General features: G+C 35.4%; 1 protein-coding gene across 1 annotated transcript; it reads right to left on the bottom strand.

Moving 5' to 3' along the window:
* Positions 1–227: 227 nt before the first annotated feature.
* LOC128558122 (uncharacterized) lies at positions 228–4,547 on the bottom strand. Its single transcript, XM_053546974.1, has 4 exons — positions 4,247–4,547; positions 3,305–3,396; positions 1,594–1,745; positions 228–905 (listed from the first exon to the last, which is right to left on the bottom strand). The coding sequence occupies exons 1-4, from the start codon at positions 4,364–4,366 to the stop codon at positions 703–705; spliced, it is 567 nt and encodes a 188-aa protein (XP_053402949.1). The 5' UTR covers positions 4,367–4,547; the 3' UTR covers positions 228–702.
* Between the last annotated feature and the right edge of the window lie 6,595 nt (positions 4,548–11,142).

Below are 11,142 nucleotides of genomic sequence, written 5' to 3'. Positions count from 1 at the left end.
GACCCCAAGTAATATGATGTCACTTGACTGTGACCTTGACCTACTTTCTTGTTGTTTTTTTTTTTTTAAGATACAGCCTTGAAATTTTTATGACATATAATCAGTTTTGCACACAAATTGTAAAACTGAATTTTATTGAGCATGAATGTGACCTAATGACTTTCTTAATATTTTATCATCATTTTGACATTTGAAACATGTAGCTCATATTACTCAGGTGAGCGATCCAGTTGTTGATAGATTTCATGTATCATTTACAAAACTATTTATTGGTTGTTTTGAAGGGAATACAGATCTATGATACACAAATTGTTGCTTTTTTCTAGGCTTGCTTTGTAGGCTCCTACGTAGCACCAAAAAGTCACTTTAATGTTGGGCCTATTTCGCTGTTTGCTTGAAAGAAACAGTTAGCCAGAAATCACAACAACAGATGTTGCTCAGAATACTTTTCAACTTTCACTATTTCCAACGATTTCTTAGAGAGAACATGCGACTGTCAATTGTCGTATAAAAAAGAACATGGAAGTTGAGACTTTATACTTCATGAATCACAAGGAATTGATTTGAATTTATAAAACTTTATAACAAATCAGCATCTTTATTTTTTCTATTAAGTAAAGGACACGACCGACGAAACCGCCCCACTGTCAGTAAATCTTTAGAACGAATGCCTTTAATGGAATGTCATTTCTGCTCAAGCAGTTAGTCAAGTTTGCTTATTAGCCAGGTGAGCAAGTCGATGGCTTCAGCTAATGTATCTGGCATACGCATTCCATCCAGTTCCATCATTTGAAGAAATCTTCCTTCTAGTTCTTCGTCTATTCCAGTGCTAGATGGAACGTCGCAGTTATCACCCAGGCACTCGCAGTCTGCCTCTTCAACTGGGAATTTGTAGTCATAAGTTCCTGTCCGGTTGAAAAAAATAGGTGGATAACATTAAAGGTTACTAGCATTAAAGTAAGGTCAACAACGGTAAATAGGTTTTTTCAACACATGACCATAACGTGGCATAATTTACATTCACTCTGCTGTCGCAATTCTGTGCACGTAAGTAATGTCGGTGTTCCATTTTAACGAACATGACATTCCCTTCAATTTCAGTTTATTTTACCCATGTATTTCAGTTTCAATACGGACGTGCGAAGTAGAATAACGTTACGATCTCTAGGGAAAGGTAATCTTTACGATAGGCGGTCAACTTCGGTTGAACACGGAACAGTTGCTAGAGTCATTTTAATATGGTTGGCAATGTAAAAGACCAAAACAAACTGACCATCAAGGTTTCGAATCCCATCCGACGTGTTGATTTTTATAGAACAACTAACCCCACTTTAGTTGCAGTTAAATACTGACATCTGTTTTGCATGTTTTTATCAAAATCATTCACGTATGAAGTCGCAACTGTTCCACAGTCCATTCACTTTTCTTGCTATACTTATTGTATGTACGCAACTTTTGTTGGGTCATTGTTAAGCTAACTTGACCTATTCCTGCAGTGTTGACACGGGTATACATTTTACACCACAATTACAAGAGCAAAATAAATACTTAAAAAGTTGTATTGTGGCAAGACCATAATTAAAATTCGTTTACCATATAATTCTGGATACAAATATAAAATGTCTGGTTTTCCACAAGGTGTTCCTTCCCGTGTCTGCCTCCTTATATAATGAGTATTCCACTCTGCCCGTATTAAGTCCAATTCATGCTGAATAAGTTGCATAAAACAGAATCTGACGCAACTTCTGCAACAAGAAACAAACACGATAACAATTATAACTGAGAAAAAGTAATACAAAAAGTAAAACTGGCAATTGTTTTGCAGCGCGATCATGTATTGTCCACAGAATATGACATAACGCTATCAAAACATAAATTTACAAAATAAGTTTTCTGTTCCATAAACCCTTTTTCTAAGCATGCTCGGATCCAGTGGCACCCACCGCAGTTGACTGTCCAGCGACCACATATTCTTTCAACATAGAGCAATTGAGTAATATGTTAACAAATATCTAAGGTACTAAGTAACAATCAAGGTACATAGTGACTTGCTAGAGATTATTGCGAGTGCCGATTTGTGGGGAAGACACGTTTTTGACAACACTTTCTTTATCTAAAACATTGGAACATAGATAAATTATAACTCGAACATTTAGATGTTAGTCTATGTATCACATATGCCATACTTGTGTGCCGATATGTATTTGAAACGGCATGTATCGATATTATATCGACATCCTTGGTAAGAAACGGTCATTTATGAGAATTTAAGGAACATATAACTATGAAAATAAAGAGCATGACCAGAGAAATACAGAAGATGCAAAAATTTATATCGTGAATTCTATAAATGTAATTACGACAAATAGGTCTGAAGAAGGAGCTCAATATGAATATTTCAGGGGCAAATAATTACGCTAGGCTGGACAAACATTTCAAGATGCGCAAGTTCACATCCTGATGAATGTAAATGAAAGGTTTCATGATTCTACAACAGAACTTTTTTATCTAGGACTGGTGTGTTAAAATCATAAAATGGACAGGCTTTTTGCTATTTCAAGGATAATAACTCTGCTTATAAACAGAAGGTGTCGCCTGACGAAATTAGGTATGCGAGTCCTCATAATGACTAAACATCGTGATTCTACAACTGATATGATTTACTGTAGGGATGGACGCAACCTAGTGCGTCGCCAACTTTCATGTGGCTTATCTTAAACATATTCATTTTACAACGACTGCAAAGCAAACTTTCAACAAGTTGGCACCAGTATTTACAGGCGATTGTTGTCTTAAGACGTGGGAGAAACAGGATGGCTCAGAGAAACCCATCGTTCTGGAATATGTAAAAACAACCAAAATCACATACGCCCAGAACAGAAGTAGAACCTAACACGGATTCAGAACTAACCACTTCACCAATGCCCTAAGCAGACATTTAATATTAAAAATAGGTAAGATAATAATCATCGGAAACCGAAAATGTTTAAAACAAGAGCTGCCGGAGGTCAGCAACGCTTGCTTATTCAACAGCTTTGTCAACAGAAACACGTCGAAAAAGGAGCATAATTCTGTAAAACTGCATAACAGTGTTATGAAATCTGTTCACCGCATGTTAGATCATCACAATGAACAAATGTGTGAAGTTTCAAGCCATTCCCATTAGTGAGTAATAACAAACCAATTTACATATAAAACTTAACAAAGTCGGGACTCCGACGACGAAGCATGTGCCAATCCAATAGACCAACTTATTCTTTGAATAGTCGAGCTACTAATTTTCAACCTTATAACAATAACTTACACATGAATACCGTCTGCTGTTGAGAAAATCCCTTGCTCTTCCATTTGACAAAATTTATCTTTCCATGCCGCTATGCACCAACACTCTATCCTCTAAAAATAAGGAAACAATAATGTGTATGCAAATTTAAACTTGGAGTCGCCAAATCTTTTCAATCACTGTTTATACCGATTTTATTGTTTGCTGGTTTGAATGGGGTTTAACTTAACGCCGCTTTCAGCATATCGCTAATCAGTTTACCAGTAGTATTTGCTGAATTATTCAAGTACCTGACAAGTTTCTTTTCACAGGAATTATTTTAGCTTATCTCACGCATTTCAAAAGAACCCGTGCAAATGCGAGGCATGATATCAAAACCACCCGCCTGCTGGAATCTTCAGTTTCAAAGATTTCAATTGTTAAAGCCCATTAAGTCGGCTCTTACGATGCGCGCACGGCTTCAAGGTGGTTGCAGTTCTGTTCATTTTTCCATTAAAGGGAGCCCAAAACCACAAGGGCTATACCAGTTTGTGTAGCGATCTTACAAGTATTTGGACAAGGATATATTATATGAACAAAATTGAACAAGGTGTGTCCGAAAAACACTATTCCCCCTCAAGCAACCTTTTCGTTAACAGTTATGTTTTATGGGTCAGATTAAAGTTTCACTATCAGGGGTCACGGTGACCTTTACCTTTAACCTAGTAAAGGGTCAAGGCAATTGACGGATGTGGAGATCAACAAGGCTCATCTACATATGAAGTTTGAATACCCTAGGTGGAAGCGTTTTCATTTTATGAGCAATGTGAAAATTGTGTGACACAGACGGACTGGCGGAATGACAGAACCAAAACAATATGCCCCCTATCATTCGATCCGGGGAGAGGGTGTAAAAAGTATTGTGACGCGTGCAGCTCAAATTCAAAGAACAATAACGTATTGCATTCTGACACTTTTACTAACCTGGTTTGTATGCGAGCTACCAACGATAACACTTCGTTCACCAGCCATATCGTCACCGTGATACCATCTGAATGATTTTTGCATATCCTCCACAACAACATTTTCCGTACCCGCATCCATCCTGATACACCGTGAAACCCCTTATATAATAAACGTTAAAAAAATTCACAACTATTGGCTATATCTATACTTTATAACGCGGAATGTACAAGTAACCTACACTGATATCCAAGGCTTGATTTTGGTAGAGTTTTCTGGTCCTTAGGGATCATTGATCTCAACACACAGAGGTAGTACAATACAGTTAGTAGAATCTGTAAAGTAAATCAAAGCATTGATATGTCTGATGGTTGCGGGGTTTTGGTAGATTTATTTTCTGTTTAAATGCCAGTCTATGAATATACATGAATGAGAAACAAATGCAAATTTAATATGCCTCATATCAAAGACGAACTCTGCCTGACCCAGCTGGTGATGTAACCACGGGCTGTAATACCTTATCATTGATAGATCTTATATAATCTAAATGGTCAGATGCTATGATTGTCAGAAATACGCTTTAAATTTGTTAACGGGATAAACCCGGTATATTCAAAGTTGAACTACTTTTTACTAGGCATCAGTACTTGTCACAAGAAGCTGTGCATTGTCACACCCTATATGGCTCCCTTCGGATACAGCTCCTCGGGGAATAATTACACAAAAACACCGTGAAGCTATATACGGAACAAAGCTACAGATGTTACGTTTATAGCTCTTGTTTTAGCAAGGAAGCTATATACGAAACGGTGCTCCGAATATAACTCCCTGCGGAGCTATATCCGAAGGGAGCTATAAAGGGTGTGACAGTGCATACATGTATAACATACATGCAGTAAGTAATAACCGCGCACAGTACTGAAATAACCTTACACCACATCACAGTGAAAATGATTGGTCATTATACTATTGTAATTAGTAACTTGCTCACCTTTTATTTCTTTTACGAACTCTAGAAAATAGGCAGCAATGATATTCGGATTATTATTGGAATGTGCAACTTTCAGCCAAAGAATCCGTCTCGAAAAGCTGAAAAAAGGATATTAACTGAGTAGAACTATATTAAAAAAGTATCAGACATACGTGTATTCTAAACATGGGTTTCTTGCGGTTTATTGTATTTACATGTATTTCAAAATTGAACCCATTTTTATAAGGCCTAAATATTCTTTGTGTCTGGTAACATGCTGAAACGGAAATTATTTAATAATTTTTAGGACTGAATGATACTATTCAGATTTTTTGTTGTCCAAAAATAAATACAAGTAAGGGGGTCACGCAGATGATTTCTAACATCACTGACAATGTTTAAAGCATAAAAAGTGCAATTCTGCAACTTTTTTCTCAAAAGTTAAAAACAATATTGCCAAAATTTTAGGGTAGGTAAGGAAACAGGAAACAAAAAATTATTCATGGAAAACTTGAACTTGTTTGGCATCTATGATTCTAAGGAAATCAATTTACGATATTAATTTAATTACATTTAATATGCCTAGTCTAATATATTTAATTATTATCACCAATGAAAACTTGTCTGTATTTAGTTTGAGTCCTACTTGCGTTGGCGTTTACATGAAAACATTAAGGATATTTCTCAACATATTTTTCTGCACGTTTTTGAAAGATTTAGAATTATCATTGCAGGTAGCTCAATGATAGATTTGCAAAACAAAAGCTTAATTTTCGAAAACAAATGCATAAAACGTGCATTTTCACCATTACTTCAGTTATTCTTCAAAATGTTTAAACTAGTACTCACAGTTTACAATTACGATGGTTTTAAAAGGTTTTTATCACCATTTCAATAATCAATTTATCGGACATACGATCAAAATCTATAGCAACTGAACAATAAAAAGGGGAAAATGTTCATAGAGTTTATGTAAAATTATCAGTTATATAAATAATAAAATGTAAAAATTGATAACAATTAGCATTTAATACAATCATTTGATCAAAGTGTATCCTCGCTATTAAGACAACATCTGCTCTCTCAAAACATGGCCTAAACAGTAAGCTGGTTCAATTTATTTCTTATTTGGGCTGAAAATGTTTCAGTTAATCAAAACATATTGGTCCTAATTCAAAGATGGTCTAAAAGGATTTTGCTGTTAAAAGACAGATATCGGCCAAAGTTATAGACTAACAATGACAGTTAACTGACAATGAAATGACTTGAAAAACTCATACCCACAAATGGCTCTGTGGATTCCAAACCCATACTTTTTTATCTTGTCGTAACCGTCAATGTGAATTAGAAAATTCGGACCTCTGTTAAAGTATTCTCTTCTTGAAAGCCTGTTTGACAGTCTGGCCTGAACACCTTCGGGATCTATGATGTTTTGATATTGCAGTACCTTATATCTAAAATATTTGGTTTAAACATATTTATTCATCTATAATGTATCGCATAGTACATGTAATTACACTTATACAGTTTTGCACTTAGTATATCTAAAATTGTTGAATAACGATATCATAAATATTAGTAGTGGGTGTCCCAGAATAAATTTCCACTTCACAATGATATTAAGTTTGCTAAAATAAATTTCAAATACTAGTATGCATGACTGGTCAAAAAAGAAAGGCTTTTTAGACTTACAGTATTATGGTAATAAATATGGATGAAATCATTATTAAAACAGTGCATTCCGGTCCTTTTCTCATATTCTTTATCTCACGTATTGTCTTTTATGAGGTTTAACGTAGTTTATCTATTAGTAAATACTAGTACGTATCATAATTTATTCTAAGATTTTCTTTTCTTATATATTGATGAACAGTCTGTAATGTATTCTAAACAAACTCACTAAAGAAAAAGTTGAAAGAAAAGTGGGGTTGAAAAAAAACAACAAAAAAATAAAACATAAATATAGTTTCATTAATGGCGTCATCATCAGATAGTGTGATACTTAATGATATAATTCTGTTTGTATAGTTGTAAAACTTACATCCATTTCCTTTCATTTGAGACCAATCATGCTTATTTGTAATTTATTTTTAAGTGGATATGTATTCTGGGAAACACTGTATAACCAACAGTAACATGAAAACACAATCACAATTTTCATGACAAATAATAAGAAAATATTTAGTACTTTCACTCATTAGTAACATCACTCCAAAAGACACTTTAACGGAAACAAATAGCTAGAGTTCTAGATAACGAGTTTCACTGACAACAAAATGTGAAACAATAAACTGATGCAACCTTCTGGCGCATTTAAGATATAAATATAGCATGTTAAGTATGTTAAGCAGAAATTTGAAAATGCCAATAACTAAGTCACAATGTTTCAGTGTTACATGGTACAGAGCAGCAATACAAACCTCCCTAACATTATTCCATACTTTGTTCGCAACCTACTAGCCATGACCCGAAAACCGAGATTTCCACCTGTACCCTGAACTTCAGCCTGAATGATAAAGGTTAAAAAAGAATTTCTCGGGTCTCTATGCCATCTTAATGGACAGTTGCAGTGTTAGTACTGATTATCACAAGTTTGGATAACGATAGCGAATTTGCGCCAAAAATCAAAACGGTATCTGTTCACCTCGGACCTCATTGGCCAACGAATAGATATTTTAATTGGCATCAGATTGGTAATCATTGGCAATATGCTCTCGCAACATGTGCCCATTTGGCTTCAACATTTAACCAATCAGAGATGTGGGCACACTTTGGCTTCTATACAAAAGGGTAAAATAACCTACACAGACGTTATATATAAACCCGATCATCATCGTCAATCCTTCAGTCAACATCCAGGGCAGTCAACAGATTGAATAGTTATCTACATGGTAACTACTAGCTAGCTAGAAACCTTACTAAGAGGAATAAACAAGCCCAACAAACGACCTTGTAGCTTTCAAGAATCTTTATCGACCAGACAAACTAACAACAACATCTATTCATTGCGCTAGTCTCAGGTCATCGCATATCTCGAAGTTGCTATATATGCCAGTACATTATATACCTATTGTGATACATTTCAACGTTTCGTATCTCAGACGTAATTGTGATACAAAACGTTTCGTATCTCAGACGTAAAACTGACATGAATAGAGCCATATTACTCTGGGTCTATCTTTTGTTTTGTACTGAGCTGCTTGTCTTGTAACACATACATTTGGAGCTATATCTCTATCAGAACACCAATGGGATACCAACTCTAAAGAAGGTCTTTTTCAGCTATCTCAGGAATATTCATATTTCGTGTATCATTATCAGTCAGTTCCTTGCATCTCAAGCAACAAGACGTAAATTCCTATTTACAAATTTGTGAAAATGAACTGATATAGATATTTACCAAAATAGCTGCATGAACGACAGCACGATTCCAGTTTGGCCGCCTCTTTAGACCAAGTCTTTTACAATGCCGTTTAAGTTGCCGATAGCTAGAATAATAAAAGAATGTCAATGCGCAGCGCTAGTAAAAACATCAACAAACAGGTGAATAGAGTATGATAATACATAGTGTGGGTTTGATCTCACGATCTTTAATTCAATTACTGACGAGTCGAGTTATTTTCATGGTATACCGACGTTTATTTAACAGTAATGTCAGCAATGACAACAAATGCAACAACTGCATGATTTGTGTGTGTGTGTGTGTGTGTGCGCGTGCGCGTGCGTGTGTGTGTGTGTGTGTGTGTGTGTTAGGAGGGGGGTGGGTGGAGACACTATGTTCCAGATTGACTTGCTATTCTATGTGAAAACAGAAATGAGACCAAAGCCAACAGAAACATCCCTGTACATGAAGTTATCATGTAACAACCATAACGGTAACATCTGCACTAAAGGTAACACCATGCACTAAGAGTAACAATTTTTGACACCCAAAGCAACCAGCACTAAAGATAACTTTGTCAGTAACACCAAAGGCAACAATCTCCGACACCAATTATAACATACATGTATTTCACACATGTACTGAATGTAACGGGTATCAGCACTAAGGGTAACTGGCACTTACCGCAACAACTACAGTTATTGCTACCATCACGTGTAAAAACCTCACCACCAAGTCTTTGCGCTGTTTTACCCGTGTATGCGGTTGTTTCGGGTCTGGGATGGTGATATGCCTCATGTCTGTGTCTTCCCTGTTGCGGACCGTTTTCGCTGTACCTTCAAGGTTCATTTTGGAAATTATAACCGACAGACCCATAATATTTATATACGGAGTTGTTCAGAATAAGTAGAAAATACTTTCTATAGAAGTCACCTTGTTTGGTAATAGGTATTTAGTCTTACAAAACATGTACTTCAATTGTCCGCATTATATTTTGTACAAAATATCAAACTTCTTTTTCAAACATATTTTTTTCTCTAAGTTCGTTCTTGTTATGTGTCTTACATAATTATCAAGATACACCGGGAAATAAAAAATAGTTTACTCTTATATTTGTTGAAATACTTCAGTTTTTGTCAATTTGACAGCTCTACTTTTACTTTCATTTTGCAATGTTTGCATTTTTATATGTACATGGTTTATATTTGTTGAAATACTGCAGTTTTTGTCAATTTGACAGCTCTACTTTCACTTTCATTTTGCAATGTTTGCATTTTATGTGTACATGGTTTGTAACACTTTCAACTCCTGGAGTACCTGGACAAATATGTTAGAAGCACAATGATAATAGAAGTAATGACAAAATACTTTTGTAAAAGAAGTTTGATATCTAACAGTCAAAGCACATGTGATATAAGACAAAATGTGTTGTCCGTAAGGGAATATCTTAAAAGTTTCTTCTGCTTATTATGAACAATTTGGTGTATTCTTTATGATAGACCAATGCCTATGTGACGTAAACAACTAAAACAAAAATTCACCCGAGGAGCGGTTTCAAAAGACTTTACATGAACCGTAAATGTATACAGCATGTAAACAACTTACAAAGTACGTGATATATGCATGTAGTTCAATCACACCTTGATCACCTAGACGTATAACTTACCTAAGAATAACATTTTGTTTAATTTCTAGCAAGGTCAGTGTTTCAGTTAATGAAAAACCGGCTTAAAATACTCTCGGACATGTGAGTCTACTTCGTTTTCCATGTTTACGCATGCAAAACCGGAAGGCTAAAGTGCGATATTAAAATATCGTGTTTTCGTATTTTCGCCTTCGCGGTCAGCAGGGCGAAAACGCGAAAATGCGATACTTCCACACGAAAACACGAAGCAAAAATATCGCGTTTTCGCGCTATCAATATCGTGTTTTCGCGTTTTCGCCCTACTAACCACGAAGGCGAAAACACGAAAAGACGATGTTAGATCAAGGGCGAAAACGCGAAAACACGATATTAACAACACGAAAACACGATATTTTTGTTTCGTGTTTTCGTGTGAAAGTATCGCGTTTTCGCGTAAAAATATCGCGTTTTCGCGATTTCGCCCCTAGGACGACAACGCGAAACTGCGATGGCCCCAACGGAACACCATACCCAACGGAACACCGTAGGGAAACATTATTAACTTGGGTGTAAATTAAAATATACTTACAAAATATTCGAAGTTTGAACAAATATTTTTTATATCCAATTTCGTCCGTAGCTTATATCCAAATAGAACAAAATTTTCACTTCGAAATATTCACAATTTTAACACACCTACTGCGTTTAATAGATATTTGAACATTAAATTCCAATAAATAAAAATGCATCATTAACAATGAATATTTACATCAGCATTACTCGAAATTTACACCCGTTTTTGTGTGAATGTCAATGGTTTATTTTGATGTATAATCTATTTCTAAACATGTTGTGTGTCACGCGCTGAGACTGTTAAGTTGTAATATTTACATCCATCTTTGAATAATTATTAAATTTACAAACATGCGTTTATTTACAAA

The sequence above is a fragment of the Mercenaria mercenaria genome, chromosome 6, assembly GCF_021730395.1.
Source record: "Mercenaria mercenaria strain notata chromosome 6, MADL_Memer_1, whole genome shotgun sequence".
Lineage (NCBI taxonomy): Eukaryota > Metazoa > Mollusca > Bivalvia > Venerida > Veneridae > Mercenaria > Mercenaria mercenaria.
The sequence above is the reverse complement of the archived record's forward strand: the minus strand, read 5'-3'. Positions and strand labels throughout refer to the sequence as shown.

Bases quoted from the DNA above. Each gene is read 5' to 3' on its own strand.
- LOC128558122 (XM_053546974.1), bottom strand. From the start codon at position 4,366: ATGGATGCGGGTACGGAAAATGTTGTTGTGGAGGATATGCAAAAATCA. The intron at 1,746-3,304 runs GTAAGTTATTGT...TTCTTGTTGCAG, and splicing joins ACAGCAGACGGTATTCATGT to AAGTTGCGTCAGATTCTGTT. The intron at 906-1,593 runs GTAAACGAATTT...TCAACCGGACAG, and splicing joins TTTGTATCCAGAATTATATG to GAACTTATGACTACAAATTC.